Raw genomic sequence first — 23473 nt, forward strand, 5'->3', positions numbered from 1 at the left:
TTAGCACAATTGTTACTAGTGGTCACCTCATACAACGATGTTGTAAATCACCAAACACAATGTCTCTTCATCTCTTCTTCAGTCCATGATTAGGCCTTTTAACGTGAAGAATACAGACTTGAACTTGTTTATGTGGACTTGTAAAATCAACTGATGTGAGGCTACTATAAGCCCAACTTGTTTATCACAGATAAAAATAAATATTATTGTGTCGAACATAAAAACTAAGCTAAGGTTATAAATTAATTATCTACTAAATCAACATAGCTGGCAATATATTTTCAAGTTTACTTTTTAATGAAGTGGTTGTTAGTTGACATTATTGTATCCACTACTAACACTAAAAACAACAGTGTAAAGTGTACATGCATACTTCTATGAGTAAACAACAAAAGACGCATGCTATGGAGTAAGCCAAATAAGCATTAACCTAACCTCATTTGCTCTAGCTGTCACACAGTAGCAATATTTTACACACATTAGCAAGTTCCAGTAAACAGCTGTATATACTGAATAACTGGTACCATATGTGTTGTATTGTCACACAAAGAACATTAATTTTGGATAGTCAGTTCTGCAGACACAATTGATTGTATAAATGTATTTTATAATAGTGTTGAGACCAGCATGTAACATTGTCAAGTATTAAACCATGGGTCATACCTTTATATGGAGTTGTGCAGGGCAGTATATACTATCACAGATAATAGACTTATACTACAGTGTAATTCAGTGTGTCTCTTGGTGTGTCTTTTATCCTGAACGTTGTCTAGTAGAGATGGCTAAATGGATTAGTTATACTCTATAGAAACAGTAACTGTTCTAGCTGCCGTCACATTCCTCCAACAAGTATTACCTGATCGGTCAATTGCTATGGCCTATAGTCAATTGTAGTTGAAATTTGTACTGTGTAATTCATATATATTGTTACTGGCCATAGTCAGGACTACTGCCCAGTATCAGCAGCCACTGCTATGAATGTGATCAGTTATAATGGGACACATTTTCTAGTGATGAGGTGTCATTGTTGTTATGAAGGATAACCTGTGCACCTGTTGGGAGTACTCACCACTAGTCTATAAATATAATACTTTATTAATTTGTAATTTCCCATAGCATAGTTAAGCTAGTATTGTAAACACAACAATTACTGACTAGAGAAGATTGGTATGCTTTAGAAATGCTATTAGATTTAACGCTGATCGTCTATTGTAGCTGTAGTGTTCTATAAGATATGGCTGGTCCTACCCAGTCAGACAATGGTGTAAAGGACAATCAAAATTTGTAGATGTGACTGACACCTCTGTGTGACAAACCTTGTGGGATGTATAGAGGTGCCCTCTTACAGAGGGTGAAAATGCACACAATCACCTGACTAGAAAATTAAAGGGTACAGTGAAATGTGCTAATGTGTAGTAGCCTCCTGTTATTCTACACCAGGTTTTCTAAGAAAGGTCATATGGAAGCAGTGTTTGTAGACATTATCTTCACTGCAATTGTATGTCATTTGAATGCCATTGTGTTATGATCACAAGCATGCTATCAGAAATACCAGCACACAAATAGTAATATGGAGGTTCGGAGGCTTTTATATTATATGATGGAAATACATGCAAATTGCTGAAGTGGTGTAGTAACATGGCAGACAACTATTAAAGAGCCATGTTTTGTAGGTGGGTTGGTGGGAAGCTGGTTTGTTGGATTGTAAAGAGTAATGTGGTGGTAATAGAATATTTCTAACACTAATGAATACAAAATGTGTATAAAATGGCATTATGGCATTTTTATCTTGAGTTGATCAATTAAAGGACTACTGTGAGTTTTCTTATTGTCACTGCTATCCCATTGAGCCATACTTCTCACTGTATACATAGTTTGTAGCTAATGGGATTTGTGTTTATTATTTGGCAGTGTGCTATTGCTTATAGCCTCCATACTGTTGCTATGGCAGCTGCCTTTTACAATATCGGGAGTATCAATCACACTGTTATCCTACTATTGTTATTGACATGAAATTGTCACTAGTTCAGGAAATTACATTCTAGCTGGTCAGTGTGGCATGGTTTATAATTTCTGACATACTCTTTTAGTCCTTTCATGCATATGTGTTTACAAACTGTCCTGTGTGGTACTCGTATGTGACATCATTTACCTGTTAATCGTGGCCATACATGGTAGTCGTAGCTACACAGTGTATTCATGAAAATAATAATCATCTTACAGACTAGATCATTTTACAATACTTCCCTTGTACGTAAACGTTCTACTGTTTTCTTTTTAATCTAAACAAATACCCTGGCTCACTAAAAGAACATTACGTGTTTGCATGTGTGTTTGTTTCTCTGCATGACCGTCTGCACCCACATGAGCTGTCTATATAAATCCCCTGCAAGGTGACACCTCACTTAAAAAAACGCAACTCACTCTGAACAGCGTATAATAATTTGCGTATTTTGTATGATACTTGGGTCTAATGCATGTTGTTTGTGTGAACTGATAAAGCCATGCCCAGCCTGACAAAGTAACCTGGTAACAGGTGTTTGGGGTTGGCCCATGCTCATAGCTATTATTATTATTGATACTCTAGAATATGTGTATGTACTTAAGTAGACTCAACTGTGTATGGTACATTGACGTGAGCAATACCCACCCTCAAAAACTTATGTGTGAATATAAAAAAATGCTCTCATATTCTCATACTGAATGTTATCATCACTACTGCTACTATTTGCAGGCTATTATGCTAGAGTGACAGCACTACACAATCTTGTGACTCAGTTTGTTTCACTGACCAAGACAGCTGGCTTGAAGAGTCAGGTGATCTCACTGGGGGCGGGGTTTGACACCACCTATTGGAGACTATGTTCTGTTGGGCTACAGCCAACTAATTATTTTGAGGTGGATCTTGCCACTGTCACCTCCAAGAAGTGCCAGTACATAAAGTATGCTAGTGGTAGAGGAGTAGAATTGGTATACTGTCTAATGTATGAATGATGATAAGGACACTTTGCTTGTCCATGGTCCTACATAGTATTATTATTCAATTGTATGCATTTTAAAAATGGACACTTGTTCATAATTTCAATGATTTTATGCACCCGAAAATAGACAATGTCTGCGATAAAATGGATTGCATATATGATAATTTGTGAGTGTATAGTGCGAGGCAGCTTCTCTAATTAGATTTTCAATGTGATAGTGTTTTCTCTAGCACAATACCCTCATCTCTTTAGCTATCACTGTCGTTTGTTGTGTACTACACTGACTGCACCCCCACAGCCTTTGAACATGTATTCTGTGTCTGTACTGTTTCCCTTAGCACACAGCCTGTTACTGTGAAACCTAAACCCTTGCTATCACTTTACCCTTCATAGTACTCAATCCTTTGAAGCTAGACAAATGAAGTCACAATTATTTTGTAGTTGATGTATTGAGCAATATATGGTGATAATGAAGAAAGTGACCATAACTCCTTCATCCTTTGTGACATGGGCCACAGCTAAGCAGTTTTAGTCACTACTTGAAAATTACATAGTTTTGTTTGGAATACCACATAGTGAACTCCAATAGTTGCAATACAAAACCGGCGAATAGTGGGGATTGTTAGCTCTAGTTTGTTTTGTAAAAACGCTTTGTTTACTAGGTGAATCTGATGAAGCACTATATTTGGTGCATAGCAATTTAAGTGCTTTTAAAATATTCTAACAAAACAACTATGTTATGTTGTTCCCACATTTTAGTTCATCCTAAAAACCTGAGTTTCACATAATTCATTTTAGCGGTGCTTAAACTGCTTCCACCGAATGGTGTGCAGGGATAGTGAGTAGTCAAGATGGCAGTACCCCTTTTACATCCAGCTGTTGGACATGCAAGTAAATGTTCATGGTGGTGTGGTTAGTGAGTCCTTATCTTTGTTAGAAAAATTTGAAGCAAGGCATAAACATAGCCTTATTTTGCTTGCAAATTATGTTACGTATAAAATAACTGTCATTTTACCAAGTTGCCACACAAGTACAGTATAGCTTACTTGTTTCGAATGGTTAATAATAATTACTGGTATATGCATCCCTTACAGAACTAAGCTACCACTACTGGATGCACTCCAAGGCTCACATGATCCCTTGTTTGGTAAGTATTGCTAGCAGCAAATAAAATACATTTATAGTAACTAGGCAACTTGAATATGACACTTCATAAAATATAATTGGTAGCTATTCTGAGCATGTATCATTAAGTTCATGCAGCATTGCTGCCATGTACATCAATGTGGTCTATATGATTGAAAGTATTACACAATATATTATAGGAGTGGATGAAATTAACTCTACTCATTATCACTTGGTGGCTGGTGACCTTAGGGACACAGAACAGCTTGATCGGAAACTGTTAGCAGCTGGAGTAGACAAAAAGTAAGTAGATGTGTACGTGTTACACATAGTGACTGATAATAGTATCTGGTGTAGATCTATCTTTGCTTGCTCCGCTTACCTTCTTTTATAAAGTCTACCTTGTTTATCTAATCTGCTTTTTTATTAATCTTTTATGTATGCAATGTTTGTGTCTAATGGAAGTCAGTTTGCCCTATATATACTATATAATATAATCTTTGTCTTTGGCCATTTGTATGATCTAGTAGTTGCATGAGCTCACACATGATGTATTGTTGTCCTTAATGGTGCACTTTAATAGTGACCCCTGCCTTGAAATTCACCAGACATTTCAGGTTTTAGTCAAGTAACTATTGTCATATGTTAGGCTGTGCAAAGTTAATTGTATGTCCTACCAAGTTCCCAAAATTGACCAGACAACCAGGCTTCTTTTTTTTTATTTTTTGTTTGTCCAATGTAGAGCAAAACTAATATGACATAGCAGTAGGCAAAAACGTATCTCGATACAAGAAAAGAGTGTTTACAAGGTATAAAACCTCGGTATAAAACTCAACCTCTGACAATCTTTGTAATAGTGATTGCACCATTCATTCAGCATAAAATCAACCAGGCAGGGAACCAGAAACATATACTTAACTTTCGGGGCCTTACGTATGTCATTCTTTTTTCTTCCTTTTTTTGTGATTGAGAAGTAAAACATATAGTAGACTTGTTGAGGGACTGATACATATCTTTGTCCTATGTTAGTCAACTGGAGTACCAATCCCTGTTGAGGTGGTTTACTATAGACTGATAGTGTTATTGTCTTGCACTGTGGAAGGGAAGGGGTAATGTAAGTGAGTCGAATGTATGTCATTGTCGACATGTAAATTGTGACTTAAAATCTACCAAATTGTAAACTAAGCCAATCAGTAGAATTCCTAAAAAATTGGCTTTAGTTAAATTGGAGTAGTTTGGAATAGAATGTTCCTAAAAAATATTGGTTTAATTTTTTGGAATAGCCACAGACGTCATGAACAGCATCTTTTTATTGAGTATTCTATTTAAGGTTACGGGATACTGAGCGACTGTCAAACAAAAATTTTATTATGTAATTTGTGTGTTGTGTATCAGCTGGTAACAGGCTTAAATTGTTGGGAGAATCATAGCGTGCTGACTGGACAGGTACAAGAAAACACATGTAACAGTACAAGATGACAGAAACAACACACTTAGCAATTGGCACACCTGTAAGCACATGCACAGTTTTGCTGACTAATGGAAAATTTTTTGGTGTACTATGTGGCAACCATCAACAGACTTTGTACTTCTACTGCTATTGTATGCTGACTTGCTATTAAAAATCTTATCAGTTCCGTGGGCCAAGTACAGTATGAGATGCCGTATTTGTGATGTACAAATCTCTACTTGGTACAGGTTGTCATATAAAAACATCTTCAACTAATTGTTAAAATATTTGGTATAAAAACACCTTCAACTAATTGTTAAAATATTTAGTGGTTTTAAATGATGATAGGAAGTGTCATGTGTTGAAAGTGTCATCCATCTTGTGGTTATATAATATTAACAGGACCCTGTGTGATTGGCCTTACAATAACCATTAGTGACTGTAGTTTGTATAGTCAGTAACTAGCAGCTTATCGACACTTCCTGGGTCTCACTAGATATATATGTATATATGTTCTTTGATTGTTATGATTCTGGGAAGTGATGGACTTAAACCAAAGCACAAGTTGTATGTACAAGTTTTCGTCGTATACTTATTTACATAGAAAATTGGTAAATGCTAATTAGATTGATATTATAGGTTTTAGAAGTAATTTTTGTTTTCAATGAAATTGCGTGCATGAAGCTTTCCAATTTATTAGCATTGGTCAGTGTTTTTTTCTGTTGTGCAAGTACTATTCCTGCTGTGTCCCATAGTTAGATCAATTACATCATGGTTTCCAAGAGGTGTATCATGTGACTAGTAGAGTATTGAGGTCATCACCTTATTGAACTATGGAGAGTAACATGCAAGATTGACTGGCTCATGTGTGGATGTAATTGTCTGGGACTATGTAAACAAATCTTGATCGTTTCTGTGAAGTTGCCTAGCTTGATGACATTAGGCAGTTCCTATATCTCCTGTGATACTCTGTAATGATAAATTGATAATGGATAACTAATCAGTGTCTACGTAAGTATCTTCTCACAGGAGTGTGCTGTGCCTGTTTCCAGTCCACATGTGTATACACTTGTCTATCCCAATATGAGCAGCTACTTGTACTTCTGTTAGTTATGTATAAGAAATTCCACGAATTTACTACAAGCTGCATACTAACCCGTATACGCTAAGAATTTTCCCACTTGAGAAGACTGGGCATCCCAAAATTTCTGCGAATATTTTAGAAACGGTCTTTACAGAATGTTATAAGAATAACTGAAGGTTATGGGGTTGTTATTAGTGAAATTAAAGACTACTAATCGATAGATCTCGAAGATAAGAAGGTACAATAAAATAGTCTTAATTTGCAAGAAAATTTCGCTCGGATGCAGTGATTTGCTCTGTAAGTGGTTCATTAGTTATGGTTCAGTGCATATCTTACACTTTACTAATGTGCTTCATGAAATCTCTTATTCACCACTCCTCCCCTTATTTATTCCTATTCATTCCTATGAATTTTTTTATTGCTGTAAAGCATGTTTTTTTTATTGTATTTTGTGTCCAAAGGCAGCAAAGAGCATCATAGGATAATAATAGTACAAAGGAAATAACACATCATCACTGGTTGTGCCCACTCGACCACAGGAAGGAATTTGGCTTACCACATAAGGATCAGTTTACTGACTCTTATTATCAGGAAGTTGAGAAATATTATTTTTATTCATGACCCATTGTATCATAGTATAATAAGGTCACATCCACTGTACTTTAACATGGAACACTATATGACCTCCGCCCCTCCTTTACTGTGTGTATAGAGGTTGTCATATAGCTAGTAGTGTTGTGTGCTGGAAAGTGACCATGGCCGCTAAGCATCATATTAGAATATTGGCTTTTTCAAATACCCAACAATTGTCAAATGGGAAGGATGATTGTAGTTCTGACTTATGTAAGCGTGGAGAATCAAATTGGGTTACTGTATTGCCTCAAATTATGGTCAGTCCCGTACAAACTCCTGTTTCCACTTAGTCTCAGAGCATTATAACAGAAATAAATGCTGGGTCTCTAGTGCAGTCATAATTTCTAACAATTTCATGTGGTGTTATAAACAATGAAGTGAAGAGAGTTCTGTTATGCTTGAATCTGAAATATGTATACAGCACTCATGAATGTTGGTCACATATGTAAATGCTGGTCTCGTATAGTTACTGTTCTTGTTTAGTAGCCAAGGAAAAAGAGTTGCTTGAATGAAATAAATTCCCAGCCTTATTTCAAGACAATACCACCGTAAGTTGATACAATTTAACGCACTAACCATCATAGCTCATTTGGCACAAAATTAGTCACTTATTAACTTATATGTGTGAAGACTGAGTTTTGCTGAAATTTGTACAAGGGAAGAAGATGTCACTGCAGGGAAATATTGCAGAATAGTTTTGTATGCAGTACGTATTTTTTCTTGTCATCAAAGCAACGTAGATTACAACATCCTCTTATTTATTTGTGTCGTAGAGCATGCCATTTAAAAACTCCGGAAGACATATTCAGCATGCAAAATAATAAGAGGTCTCCCCTTCTGTGTGCAAAGCTATATGCCTGTGGCTAAAGATTACATAAAAAGTGGTGCATAACTAAATGTACCTTTAAATGTAATGACACCACTTTGTAATAATAGAGTATGCTCATGCTCTCTCCATGATGTTGATCACGTTCACAACACTTTCATCATACTGTTAGCACATTTCCTGCCAAATATACTTCATCCAATAGGCATTATCTCACAAATTGCGAATGGAAGCTCTATTTGTGGGACCTTAACATATCCGAGCTTGAGTTCTAATGGGACTTAAAATAAGAATCTAGGAAAATAAATTACATATCAGAAAATCAATAAATTTTTAAGGCTTAATACCATTGTTCAGATCACTGCAAAATGAAGTCAAAAGTTGCTAAGTGAGGTTTGATACATGCAAGGCCATTTTACACCTGATGTGTTTAAACAACTGTGTAAGTTTACAATCTACCTACAATCAAGAGTTATCGACTATTGCTACAATCACAACTGTATCTTATTCACTAACATTTGCTGAAGTTTTGTAACATACAAAAGTGTATCCATTACAAGTACACTTGGCATCAACCTTGTTAATAAGACCACATCGTTATTGTGACAATGTACCCAAACATAGTTAAGGTGTATTTCATGGCCTCATCAATGTTAAAAGTGACTCAATTACTGTGTAGGTACTATGTGACAACTAGAGCAAACGAAGTGTACATTAATGTTATTATTATTCTTTGGCCAACTCCATAGCAGGTGTTGTCTGTTCATAAGTGTACACATGCAGTGTATGTTAGTGTGTTAACAATGTCAATTAGCATCCACTTCAGTAACAAATAAACTTGCAACTTCTGTGGGAAAGTTTTTGCCAACTATGTTGTTTTAGTGGATAATTAATTTACGATTTCCTCAGTCTTACTCCATAGCATGCGTCTCTTGTTGTTTGTTCATGAGTGTATGCATGCATATTTCACAGTGTTAGTGTTTGTAAAGGTTACAACAATGTCAACTAACAACCACTTCAGTAAAAAGTAAACTTGCAACTTCTTTGGAAATTTATTGCCAGCTATGTTGTTTTAACAGATAATTAATTTATAATTTCCTCAGCTTAGTGTCACAACATTGGGATAGTCAGTTATGCAGTAACAGTGTTGAGACCAGCATGTAACATTGTCAAGTGTTGAACCATGGCTCGCACCTTTATATGGAGTTGTATAGCACATACGCACTGTCAAGTTGTGTCATAATGTGTCTCATATCATGGATGTTGAGATGTTGTCAGTTGATGAAATGAAAATGTAGTCCCTGTAATTTGATACACTTTTCTTCCTACTTTTGGAATGGAAGCCACTTATTTCAGATGATTGTGAATAGCATAATGTCCTATATAGGCTTTCTGATTATACCACCTCTGTCCTCTCTCGCGATTTCATGTTTTGCTATGATTTGTATGTGAAATAATTGTGTTGACAATTTTACTGGAACACTTCATTGGGTGAAAGGTAATTGAAGTAGGCCATGCCACCTAATATTGTAGCCATCTTGGTACTCCAAATACCTCAAATATTTGGTGGTCTGACCCGGATTGGATCATGTGTGAATATTGTATTAACACGTCAAAAGTTTAGTCCTGCAGTAGCCCAGCTTTTTTCATATGCCACACTCACTTGTCAGGATTGTATGTTACTGTCTGTAGACATACGTGCAGCTCAACCAGTAGATGTGTTGCAGTCTGTAGGTATGCACGAAGTCATCTCCGTTACTGTTTGCAGGATTACACGAGAGCAGTACCCACTAATCAATTATTGTGCAAGTCGTAGTTTAGCCTTGCAGCAGGCCAGCTTCTTTCATGACCCACGCCCATTTATCAGGAATGTGTGATACTGTCTGTAAGCATACATAGAGCCATGCTAATTTATCAGTAAGGTGTGTTAGGTACACATACAATGAACCACACTGTAGGAAAAACACGTTTTGCTGTCTGTAGACTGACATGGAACCAGCTTGAAATGATCATTATTTGTTGTACTTACAGACTCTTTGAGCAAAATTAATGACTGTTTGCTAGATAGTACTGGTGAGTATTGGCATAGATAATAGAGTACATAAAGGGATAGGAAACACAATAATGTGACATCACGAAATATGGACATTTCTTTTGGAGTTCCGTGTATTACGTCACGAACATACTCGTTACGCTTGCTACGCTTGTATCAAAGAAAAACAAAACTTGTAATGACAGAATTTTGTAACCAACGACTGTGAAACTTCACTACAATGAACTCAAGTAAGTAATCGAGGGAACTAGGATGGTACCAATCCTCAAGGAATTTATACACAAAATTACAGGAGATTGAAAGTGATAAAAACCGCCCAAAAATTACTTTAAGCCACTTAACTTTCTTTGTAAATATATTCTATCCTTATAACTGTAATAAACCTATTTCTTACCATTTAACAGAGAGAACCAGAGGGAATATCAGAGCAAAACAGTAACTGTTGCTCGAAGAAACAACTAAGTATCTTCCATTTTTACCCAAAAGTTTAAACCACCTTGCAGTACAACGCAAGGGTAAAAGACTGTGTTGGTGACACCTCTAGCTTACCACAAGATTTGAAAGTGGAACCGGCTATACAAGAAGTGGTGTGGACGAGGCATGAAGGTACTATGAGTGAAAGTATGACAGTGTGTAACAATCACGGTTAATGCGATACGCTTTGTTACAAAATGTACAGTCTGAGTTCTCTCGCCAAAATCTCTCACAAAGGCCTAAATACTTGCTGTAGTCTGTTAGATTACTATTTGCGCTGCTTAGAACACTAATTCCCATGCTTGAGCACAAAACTGTCTTGTCCTTTCAAGTCACGCGTAACGGAAATCAAACCGGAAATCGCTTGCGTTTCCTATCCCTTTTACTCTATTATCTATGGTATTGATGATGGACTATTGGTACTGTTAGTACTGAATGTTGTTGATGATAATAGTGGTGTGTATGGATAATGTGTTTGGTCAGTGAAGTTTGAGATGTAGTGAGGTTAGTAGTGTAGAGTGCCTTGATACTCTCTGAGAAACTGAGGAACATTGTAACAACATCTTCTCTACTTTGTTTTTTTTGTGGCCAGTATTATACGGTATTGTATTACTATCCCCTAGACCTGCAACCAAAAGTAATAAGTAGCTTTAATGTATCAACTCTTTTGTGTAAGTAAGAGCAAATCATTACTTACTTGTAAGGTTGTGTATGTGCCAACATCTATTATCTCAGTTTGTACTACATGTGATGGACCTTATCCACAATGACCAGAGGAGGTTGGAAGCGTGCACGTGAGCCCAATGGCTTTCTATTGAAAAGCATACTGGACGTCTTTGGGTACTGAAATACCTCCCGTTTGATGAAATACGACAAGTACATGGCATTGGCATAATAAGCCCCGTTAAGCCCCACTGAATAAGTTAGTTTTTTAAAACTTGGGCTACGTATAAATCACACGAGATCTCGTGCCAGACCACGGATGCTTTAAATGTCTTTGTTGACGAGCTAGAAAGATAGAGATAGGAATCCCACTCGAGAAAACAGTATGAATAAACACCCAAGAAGTCATCCTATGCAGCGTACTTCACTAATACACTAGTGGCGTGCACCCTAGTCGGGATCACACGAGACTAAGAAAGCCTCCAGACGAACGATAGCACCAACTGGCCACCACAAAGAAGGCTGGAAATGAGATTCTCACGGCCAACATTCAATGTTGCTGCCCTCCTTCACGCTATACCCTGCCTTACAATCTCAAAAATGCAATTAACACGAAAAAAATTTCGTAGCGCTTATTACGCTTCCGACCTCCTCTGCACAATGACATCAATCGCGTAAAAATGGCCACGATAGTTGTGGGACTTTCGTAAAATTTGTATGGGCGACTATGGGAGGAAAATTTTTGAATGATGATATCTCAGCCAAGATAGAAGATATTGAACTCTAACCTGCAGGTATGGTTTTAAGGTAACAGAATGACAGTCTAGCGTTAGTTTGAAAACCACCTGAAAATCGTATTTATTGTAATGTCTTATAGCCATACCTGAGGGTTAGAGCTCGATATCTTGCTTCTTGGCTGAGATATGATCGTTTAAAAAATTTCTTCCCATAGTCGTCCAGGTCCATTGGGACACTGGTAATGTTACTATAATGTGTGTTCAATTAATAAGTGTGCATTAATTAGCAGTAGATCAGGTATCGTTATCTATATCAACATTATCATATAGTCCCTTACTGTAGACTCCATAGTGACTAAGTGTTTTTACCAAAATAACATTCCAATGGCAAACTCATCAGTGATCAATGACCTTAAACTATCAGAATAATGGCTGATCAACACTCCTGTAAGTGATCGTATGTTGATAGTAACCTTCAGGTACAGTATGTGCTCCACTGCTCCACTGCTTCATAGTATTGGTCATGTCTGACTGTCTGTATAGCCATCATGGGCTGGTTGTTTAACATGCTTTAGCTAACTGATTGAATGGATGAATATGTAGTCTATGTTGCAGTGTGAAAGTATATTATCATTCCAGTTTAACATTCAGGCATCAGTAGTCACACAAGTTAGAATGTTGTATGTAGTAGAAGTTTGGATACTTCCATCAGAGGAGGTTGGTCATGCATCATAACCCTATGATGTACGATTATGCAAACAAGCACTGTTCCAGGTGTTAAGGATTTTTAACAGCTAGGAAACCAGTGTGTTATATTAAGAAGACTTGTATGGGCGCTGGGATGCACTGGCATGGATATATAATCCATCCTTTAGGGGGTGTCTAGTTCAACGTGTGGTTCACCATTTCTTCCAAGATCACAAGATGATGATGCATGACCAACTACATGTGTTGCAGTTGGTGGTAGAATACATCAACACTGCAGCTAATATTTCACAGTACACAATTTCATGGTACTGCATGGTAATATGTACTAGAGTATTGTATTATAATACTGATGAGAAGATGGTGATCACATTTCACTGAACACACTACCAACAAAGTTACTACATACTTTATAACTTATATACAGCACAGTATTGCGCAGGTAAAGCTCCTTGTGTTTCAGAGAGCATTATACCATAACATACATGTATGTACAAAGCATAAATACCATGAAAGAGGATACATCACCGTAAACATACAAAGTTTTTTGATAGTGTTGGATTTAGTGTGCTGTGGATCATTCAAGTAGCCATCAACATTATCTGATGGTCACTAATGCACCCCTCCATCTGGTACTTTAAATAATTTCTTGTTAGCCTCTTTGTATAGCTATGTGCTATAAGATTACTGTTGAAGTGTTTGATATATACCATTTGGGATTGATTATACCACGTTGGGTATTAGTCTTCATGAGTTTGATAGTATCTCAATAATCACTACTGATTACATCGTAATCAGTAGTGATTACATCGTTATTGGCTATACCTACCTGTAATGTATATAATGTATTATTGTGTACAGAATACACAAAGAGTTTGTGTGTTGATATTTCTGTGTGTTCATGTGTATTGTTCACAGGTTACCAACAGTGTTCATCACAGAGTGTGTACTGGTGTATATTGAGCCAAAATTGTCATCACAACTGATTGAGTGGGCAGGGAAACATTTCTCAACATCAATGTTCTTAAACTATGAGCCTGTAAGTCATGTTGTGATCACATGCTACTCTTTTATAATCATAAATAATATAGTTAAGTAGGGATTTGCAATGGTGACGTCACTACAGACAATCCATGACTTGTCTTGGTTACTAGTCCAGTAATTGACAGTTTCAGCCTGTAGCCTCCATACAAATTAAAGGTGGACTGATACCGATACCAGTATCGGTATCGATGCCGATACCAGTGGTATTGGGATCAGATCGGTATCAGTAATACAAGGTACAGATACCACAATAGACACTCACCATTTTTATTTAACCATCTCTAAGCTAAGTTTCCGGTAGCTAATAACTTAGTTGAGCTAATCAGTAACTTAGTTGAGCTAACAAAGTAGCGAAACAAAGCCTTTGTTACTCTTTTCCAAGTATTGCTGCAATTGCTCTGTGTGTATTCTAATATATTAGAACACGTGAATCCTTTGTAATTAAATGGTAGTGCAGTTGTTCCTCAAGAAATAAGTTTATGACTACTTGGCTTGCTTTTTCATGAAAAGATTTGGTTGAAAAGCTGTAACAAACATTGTACAATTATCGGCCGCCCACGCAATTAATTGCCTTATCAATAAGCTTACAAGAAAACTACCTTGAATCAAGAAATTAGTAATCCACAATGATATTTATCATATTTAGCTGTTATACAATGAATAGTTTAAAACTTGATTGAACTGAGATCAATCAATTACTGTGATATTTTAATAGCTAGCTATGTATCACAACAATGAAATTTCTATAATAAACTTGTCTAGGCTTCAATGTATAGTATCGGTATCGGTATTGGTATCGGCAAATAATTTCAGTACAAATACTCGTATCGGAAATATCGGTAAAAAGTGGTATCGGTCCATCTCTAATACAAATCTTCAATCATTGTGGACTTACTTAATGCCAAAACAAATTTTGTATCTTGTCATGGTCCTTAGTAACAGTGCCACAAAGACTATTAGTGCCACACCTGGGAAACCATAGTGATGAAGTTCGAAACAAATTGACTGCGTTCCGCTGTGATTTTATAATGTAATAGTGAAGCGGAAACTGTCAAAATGGATTCACGAAGAAACCATGTAGAGATATAGCCACTCAAAGTCTGGACCTGTAACGTCGATTCCCTGTACATAGGAACCATGTCATAATAACAGTACAAGTTTGACGTCAGCCATTATTTGTGTGTAACAGGAGTTTTGATATTTCACTGTTAATTAAGCATGTGATCGATGATATGGACCAGGTGCCTCTTTCCTAGTTGTGAATAACTTTACATCTATCACCTCCTATGTGCATACGTGAGCTTAGGACATACCATTTTCAATTGTGGCAGCCGGTTTTTGTCTTGCCACTAGATTCGAGTTTAGTCAGCGCAGATAGTAAGAATTAGACTAGAAGTGTAGGTTTTGTTAACTGTCTTATAGCTGCTATTCTTCACTTGAGAAAACAATCACAGGCGATTGAGTTGATCATGTATGCTGAGCACTACATGATGATCGAGAGCCAAACAGCGAATGCAGGTTAGTGCTATAGCCCAAAGCATACTAGCTTTGGTCAAACGCAATATCTCAGGTGGTTGCAGTACTGTAGAGGGAATGTCACCACAACATTCGGCTCAGTCACCCACAATCGATGTTAGAATCCTGACCTTTATAAGAGCTACAACTGTCCTGTAAGACTCTTACCACCTATTAGGTGAGTGGTACATAACAGTTGTACAACATGCACTTGTGCTCAGGCTCGTGCGTTTATATCAAGCAGACACTTTTTCCTGTTGTATAACTATATAATTTGGCTTCATAATACTAAGGCTTGTTCTTTTGTTAGCATAGTAATGTACTACCATTTGCCTGTCCATCTTCCCCCCCATTCTACCACCCCTATGTGCTTGAGCGTGTCTGATTGTGGGATTGTTCTGAAAAGAACTATCTGGAAATCAAATTCTCATTAACAATTTGTCGTTGTATCCATTTCAATGGTTTATAACATTTCTTAATCTTATTCTATGAAACTATCACATTTACTCTAGTGTATCTCATTCCAACACACAATAACAGTGCTCAGGTGATATTGTTTAGTTCAGTTACTATGGACAACACTATGTCACTGATAGTGTCTCCGGTTGTTGGAGGTGTAGTTGTATTTTGATGTGCTCATATTCTAAAGCCATACCGATTAATAGTTTAAACCTTATGTACTTATAAACCACATCCGCACTTTTACGTTTATAGGTTGTGTTTATTTGTTCTATAAGATATTTTACGTATGTAACAGGAATAGCACAACTTTAACCCTAACCTGTGCACCTAGCAGAGGATAGCATTGTTTAGGGTGTTACCTAGTGAATTATACCAAGAGTAAATAATGGAATATACTGATGTAGGTATCTTGTGGAAAACAGAACCTTATAGAAGCATCAGTAAACTGCTTGTTGTAACTTATACAATGTCAGCAATATTCTTTGTTTGCCGTACCAACCATGTAATGAGGCATACTGATGTGTGAGTACCACTAAGAGGACCAATAACACATATGAACACCTTATACTCCTATAAACATTAGCGTCCATACCATTGAAGTGTCACACTGTCCTCACTATCTCGGTGACATTGTCACATGTCGATGATGGCTGCCATGGAGGGTGGATTTGTAAAATATACCGTATAGAGGAAAACTTTGGCGAACAGCAAGCTAAATTACATTTGATGAAATAAGCTTTGGTGAATTCAAGCTCAATGTTTAGCTATAAATATGCCAATGTGAGGTGCTACATGGCAAATTTGTGGAAAATTGTGAAATTTGCCAAAGTTTTCCTCTATACGGTAGTGTCAATCTCCTGTTATTTGTTTTACAGTTCAATGCTAATGACACTTTTGGTCAAGTGATGAAGAAGAATATCAAAGTAAACATATAACATGTCACCATTTCTGTTTGTCATGTTCCTGTTAGGCTAGAGGATGCTCACTGTTGGGGATTGATGCTTGTCCGGATCTGGAGTCACAGGTATGATGGTAGTGATCACACTACACTCACTCCTACTAATCATCCCATCATCATCCACTTTTGATCATACGTGGGCCATTGTATGATTAATGGTGTGTGTGAGCGCCACTGGATATTGTTGATTTATGTTGTATTTCAAGGATTCCATTTAAGTTGTGGAATACAGTATACCAGTGTCACTGTGATTACACCACACCTGATGTTCTAGAACTGGGGGATATTGTAATGTTTTGTTTATATGTAAATGGGAGATCATTAGAAACCTGTATAGTTAATGAGGTACTACCTGTTGTACCAGTGAGATAGTGGTGGCCTCAGGATGCATCGTCTTTCTTTCACCCACACATTGTAACGATAGTCTGCTCTAATAATCCACAGTGTGTGGTTGTGAAGTAGAATGAATGATTGATCCGGGGAAGGAAGGAATAGGACTTGGGAAAGTTTTGAAAACACTACTTTAAATATTATTTTAAAGAAATGCATTGCTTGTGCAGTTCTTAGTGATATATCAGGTATAGATGGCTATTTAATAATTACTGTGAATGTTCGTGAGAGATTCGTGATCAACATCCAAGTCTTGTTTCTGTTTAGTTTGATTCACACCATTGTAAAGAACGAATTATGTAGACTCAACTCATCCCTGGTGATCCCCTTTATCATTTCTGCAGTACCAACTCATGTCAATATTTTCTGATGAACTCATATCAAATATTCTTTGCTAGCTACACATGTATGTGTCCTACCCTTGCTGATAGTGACCACAATGAGGGGCTCCCAGTGTGTTATGTTGTACTCGATACATTGCTGTATGGACTGTAGTGAAGAACATATACACTGATATCACTTGATGAGAAGTTGTACACTATTAGAAATTGTGTGTATGCCCACGAAGTAGTGAATATGTAAAGAGAACTGTATTTGGTGTGTACAAGTAGACGTTAATGTGTGTTGTGGGCCATCTGACCTTGTGTGGCCTCTGACATATTGACTGGTCTAATGGACAACTCCACCATATAAGTGTAGTGAGGTATCCACGTTATTAATTTGCCTAGTTTCCTGAGGAACATTTCTACTACACACGTCTCTTATGTGATCGCACTATACTAACTGCTGATTTCATTTATAGCTACAATTTTACTATGAGTGTCATTTAACATTCAGTTCAGGGCTGATTAAATACTCACTGTTAGAAAGTTTGCTTTGTACATTAATGTTGATTATCCAACATGTAACTTATAGATTGAACGAGTAATCACTCGTATCATCAATATGAGGCCATACAATCCTGGATTTCTGTGTTGAATGATTTACCATCTTATCTGAGACTGTCTAGTCAGCATGTGATGGAGTACTTCCTGTGTAGTTGATAGCCAACAAATCCTTAATCCAGTCTTATGGTCGCAGTAACAATATGAGCTAGCAACGATGCCCTCCACATCACAGTACATGTACAGTTTTATACATACATCAGGGTTTTCGATAAGTGTTTCGACTCTGAGCCAAACTGGCCCAACCCAGACATCTACTGCTCCACCAGTAGTATAACACTGGGCCAATTAGCTCAAGTTTGAAGTGAATTAGTCATAAAGCTAAATTAGTGCTGAGCAAAATGGAGCAGAAGCCATGAGGTGTGTGGGTCATTTTGTGTTCACACCAGGTCAATGGAGTGCCATATTGCCTTATCAAATACCCTGACATACATTGTGTGTATACTCTGTTTGTGTGCACTGTATAATAATATACTGTGGTTTATTAGCAACGGAGGTATCTTAACAATGGTTGGTCAGCCTCTTGGGCAGTTGATATGGACACAGTGTACCAACAACTGTTACCGGCAGATGAGATTAGCAGGTAAGAAAGATTGTTGGGTAGCATTTTTACTTGTAAACTTTCAGAGGGTCATGTATGTATGTATGTAGTAGATGTCTCTAGTTTCTTGTAGCAAAGTTGAGTATTTAATCTATATTTAACATAATAGTTAGTATACCGTTACTAGTGGTGAATGGATGAAGAGTATTTGCAAGGCATCCATTACTTTTATAACAGCTTCTTGTGTGTCATTATATCACTGGATCAGGTTTTGATTCAGTAAAGGTGTTACCTAAAAATAGCACAAAATCACTCTTTGGGTGAGCTAAAATGCAATACTATTGTATTTGTTATTGATAACAAGACATCTACACTTACTAATTAGACCTTTAATAGTAATTCCTTTTACATGTCAAGCTTTTGTGATACCTTTTGTGATATAGAGTTGAAAGGTTGGAGTTCCTTGATGAGGGAGACCTGTTAACTCAACTGTTAAGACACTATTGTATCAGTGTTGGTTATAATGACAAGAATGATGTAGGTCAGTAATGTGTGTACATTGTGACTACCCATTACCATACACTATGATGGGACTATTAATAATACTAAATGGTTTATGATATTTATCTCTGTGTGTCTCCAATGTGTCTCTCGGCAGTTCTTATACATGGGAGGTACTTCAGAGCCACACACAGCCGCTAATACATGCATGCACCACACATCTTTGCTGTTACACTGCCAATTGTCATGATACAGAGTCAGAATTCAAATGTTCTAGTAATACACAGTCTACCAAGCTGTTACCATCCTTTGTACAAACTAGCAATTGATTCTATGAGAGGCTTGCAAAACCTCAGCATGAAGAGGCGCAAGGTCAGTGTGTACCAAGTGATACCAACAGGATGCATCCTGCACTTGGTACACCCTCCATGGTCAATGTTAGCAGCTTAAGCCATTACACAGTACCATTAGGAGATGTTGACTGCCAACAAGCACCAACGCGCACAAATATTTTTAACAATGATGCAATACACTTATTATAGTCAGAACTTCAGGATGTGTGGGATATGAGAATGTTCTTGTTTTCATTTAGTGCACATCATGTCAGTTCAATGCCAATCTTATATAATCTTTGTACCTATACAGACTACACACTTTGTCCTTCTATAGTATTGTATTTCTACTGACAGGTTTGGCTGGTGTCAACTTACATGGAACGGCTCACAGATAAAATATAATTTGGTGGTTTCTGCAGATGATGTCAATTCCGGAAGAAAGTTCAGTACTTTTTGAATGTACTTGTATCATCACATCAATGTGTAGTGATGCTAATTTAATTTCACAAATGCCTTTTTAATACTTATACAGTAAGTAATAAATATTGCACCAATTGGTAATCTTTTTTCTAATATAACTGTGCTCATCAACTCCAAAGCAGTCTAATAATACTTTGAGCTACAAGTCAAGCAGTGTCAGTAGACTAAATTGCTAATGCATAGTCAACTTCATGTCCTACCACTTACTTAAGAGTTCAATGTGTGTATACAATGTGCTTTGATGTTGATATATTAGTGTTCGAAACAGCGCATGTGAAAGCCATACAGAAATTGTGTGTAGTAGCAAGAGTACATAATAATAGAGTAGGGAGGAGAGTGTCTAACTTCAGTGGAGAGTGTCTAACTTCAGTGGATTCACCAAACTCACTGTGCTCAGACCTTGCACAATCAACTATAGCCACCAAAGGTGACTCTTCTACTCTTGGTAGTAGTTGTAATCAAATAAACATCCTCCACATGATTGTAAACCTTAACTACAAGTATTGTACTGGCAGGAGTGCATGGCATCGTTTAAAATAACTGATGCTTACCTACTGTACTTAACATATTGCATGTATATATATATATATATATATATATATATATATCTCTTAGAGTCCTGCAATTATTATAATAACTTGATTGGAGTTTACAGACTAAATCTAAATTTTGATACTAGAGATTTGACTGATTGCTTTGTAGTGTAAGTACTATCTCACTAGGCATAGGGGATGGAGATTAAAACTGTTGACCAGACCAGTAACATAGTCATGGAGTCTTGGCATAAATTTTTAATTTTTGTGACAGCATCAACCAATTAGGCAGTGCCCTGAATTGTACATATACAACATGTTCAGCTGGCTGGAGCAATGAGGATAAAGTTTGTTGCTCTAAGGAAACAACAACGGTAGTAGTAAATCTCTGTAGGGGCATCGAACCTACTACTGCCCCCCAAAATAATATTTTGACGTTCGTTTATATAATTAAGTTTTGACATCATAGATACATTCACTGAATGGCTTCCGGTACTCTTGTATAAAAATCGAGTGCTTGTCACCATCGATCATAACTTTTACTTAACGTGAAAAGCTAAAAGCGAGCTAAAATAACGATGGAAACTGTACTTAAACGCAAGAATTACAGCAGCGGGCTGCTGAGTGCGAAGCTTAAAGCTTTAACCTCCCTGAAGAACGCCAAGGCCAAACGAAGGGTCACCTTCCCAGTCAACGTCATGTTGCAACAAGCCATCACTGATGGAGACAAAGAAGAGATCAAGAAAATAATCACCAAACACGGCAAGAGTGTCTTGGATCTTAAAGACCCGACTGGAATGCCGCTGTTGCACCGTGCCATCTTTGAAGATCAATTTGAGTGTTTTGAGTTGATGGTAAACGAGGGTGCAGATTTACTTGCAGCAGACGAGGAAGGATGGAACGCACTACACGTGGCCGTCTCGTTTGAAGACATGGACGCAGTTGAGCTGCTACTCCAATACAAGCCAGAACTGATCAACACTCGCACCATGGACAGTTTGAGACCGATCAATGTTTGCGAGTCAAACTGTGAACTTTGTGCTTACCTTCTCCAAGCAGAGGTGTCGTATCTGAAAACAAGATCAGTCACACACTGGGATAGTGCCAACTGCAAACGAGAAGAGCTAGAACTATTGAACATTGTAATGAGAGTGAATGAAGAGGATGAGAGGAGCACTAGACAAGTACAACAAAGTGCTCTACACCTGTCAGCAGCTAAGAACTACCTTGGACTGGCTTATTACATGTTGGAGAACCAGTTAGTAACAGTAGACTGTGAGGATTATGAACATTGGACGGCACTTCACTTAGCTGCTCTACATTCCAGCATGGACGTGTTGGTACTACTCATCCAATATGGTGCTAATGTGGAGAAGTTGACCAGTTGTTACAAGAGTCCAGTTGATCTGGCTGATGATGAACTGACATTAGAGTTCTTGAGACGAGGCTCTGAATACATCGAACAAGCTATCTAATTTATGTAATAACTAATATATAATATCTAGCTATACGGGTTTGTTTACTGTAAAATTTTTAATCATTTTCGCTTTCGTTTCTTTTTTAAATTCCATTTTGTGTTTGTTGTATTTTGTGTTCTGTACTGAAAATGTTCATCAAACAAATAACAATTATCAAATCAACAACAAATTAACTTTTCCCTTATTTAGAAGTGGGTTACAAGTATTATAGTGCAGTGCTTATAATCAATAAGCATATACTATGATGTGATGCTTTCATTATTGTATATACTAGCTGCGCATAATGCTACTGTAATGTGCAACACCTCGCCACTGCATGCATCTATATGAGAGTTAATAATAGTGGAGGATTATTAACTAACTCTTGGTATATATAACAAATACTGCGTGTTGTTAACTTTTGCCTATTTACTACACATCCTATGTATGTAGTGGTTGGAATTGTTTGAAGAATAAATGAATAAAGGCTGCATGTAGTTTTAGGATGCATTCATACTTAATTTTTAAATATGTTAATTCGGTAAATACACTAGCTATATGTATTTTGAGTAGATTTAGTGGCTGTTTTCATTCAGTTGTCATCATAATACACTTCCAATTCAGCATGTATATAGTAACACAACACATGAATGTTCTGTTAGAGTATTTGTTAACACACAGATGTGTCAAGACACATGTATGATAATGTGTCATGTGATCTATAAAGCCGTCATACTGCAGTCAGTATAATTAACAGAAACAACAATAACACTAACTGATGCATTTGTGGTAGTGGATAATTTTACAGCTAACTTTTTTTGCCTTAATTTAATTTAGTGTACCTTGCATTTATACATGCCATCATATAGATTTTTTTCCTATTTTTGCACACTTACAAAATCTATACCATAAAATGTAAACATGTTATCTGGTTGCCTTGAAATTTGGCACTGACCAAAGCGGAATCTTTGGTTAGAAAGTTATGATTATTCACATAAAGCAGTTATAATTCCCTCATGTGGTTTGTGATAAAGGCTAACACCGATGCAGTGAATGCACTTTCACAAACTTTATATGAGTGCTATAATGCTGATCAATTTGATCAGCAAAGTGCCTAGCTGTGTTGTTGATGCATGAATTTTGATTACTTGATTGATTGATTCCTCTTGGTGTAATTGACATTAGCAGTTTTCTTCCTTCACTGTAAAAAAAGCTGTAGTGAATTTCACTACTAATTTCTGCCACAACACTCACTATTTTTGTGTAGTGACCATCACTACTCTTTTGTAGTGACCATCACTACATAGTAGTGAACGTCACTATACACATGGTAGTGACGGTCACTACAACCTTAGTAGTGAACGTCACTATGCAAAAATAGTGAGTATTGTGGCAGAAATTAGTATAGTGACCTTCAATACATTTAGTAGTGACCTTCACTAATTTGTTTTTACTGTGTTACATGGGACAATTTCATACAATGTACAACATAATGTAAAGTACATAATATTGGATCACTGTTATAATGAATTTGATCATATTAAGTCAGTGTCGTTGTGAAGGATAACCTGTAAACCTGTTG

General features: G+C 36.9%; 2 protein-coding genes across 3 annotated transcripts in view; both read left to right on the forward strand.

Annotated features, from left to right (window-relative positions):
- LOC136249995 (leucine carboxyl methyltransferase 1-like) overlaps positions 1-19982 on the forward strand; it is a 28510-nt gene extending 8528 nt beyond the window's left edge. The window contains exons 4-12 of one of the 2 annotated variants that reach the window (XM_066042149.1): positions 2735-2942; positions 4076-4128; positions 4307-4409; positions 13650-13770; positions 16628-16675; positions 16723-16776; positions 18533-18627; positions 19029-19126; positions 19776-19982. In XM_066042149.1, the coding sequence (XP_065898221.1) occupies positions 2735-2942; positions 4076-4128; positions 4307-4409; positions 13650-13770; positions 16628-16675; positions 16723-16776; positions 18533-18627; positions 19029-19126; positions 19776-19816 (821 nt within the window). In that variant the 3' untranslated portion in view covers positions 19817-19982. The remainder of the gene's footprint in view (positions 1-2734; positions 2943-4075; positions 4129-4306; positions 4410-13649; positions 13771-16627; positions 16676-16722; positions 16777-18532; positions 18628-19028; positions 19127-19775) is intronic. The other variant, XM_066042150.1, reaches the window with a different exon arrangement.
- Positions 19983-21012: 1030 nt separating this feature from the next.
- On the forward strand, positions 21013-21909 carry LOC136248385 (protein phosphatase 1 regulatory inhibitor subunit 16B-like). The gene has a single exon (XM_066040169.1). The coding sequence runs from the start codon at positions 21013-21015 to the stop codon at positions 21907-21909; it is 897 nt and encodes a 298-aa protein (XP_065896241.1).
- Positions 21910-23473: the final 1564 nt, after the last annotated feature.

This window comes from Dysidea avara, chromosome 3, assembly GCF_963678975.1.
Source record: "Dysidea avara chromosome 3, odDysAvar1.4, whole genome shotgun sequence".
NCBI classification, from domain to species: Eukaryota; Metazoa; Porifera; class Demospongiae; order Dictyoceratida; family Dysideidae; genus Dysidea; species Dysidea avara.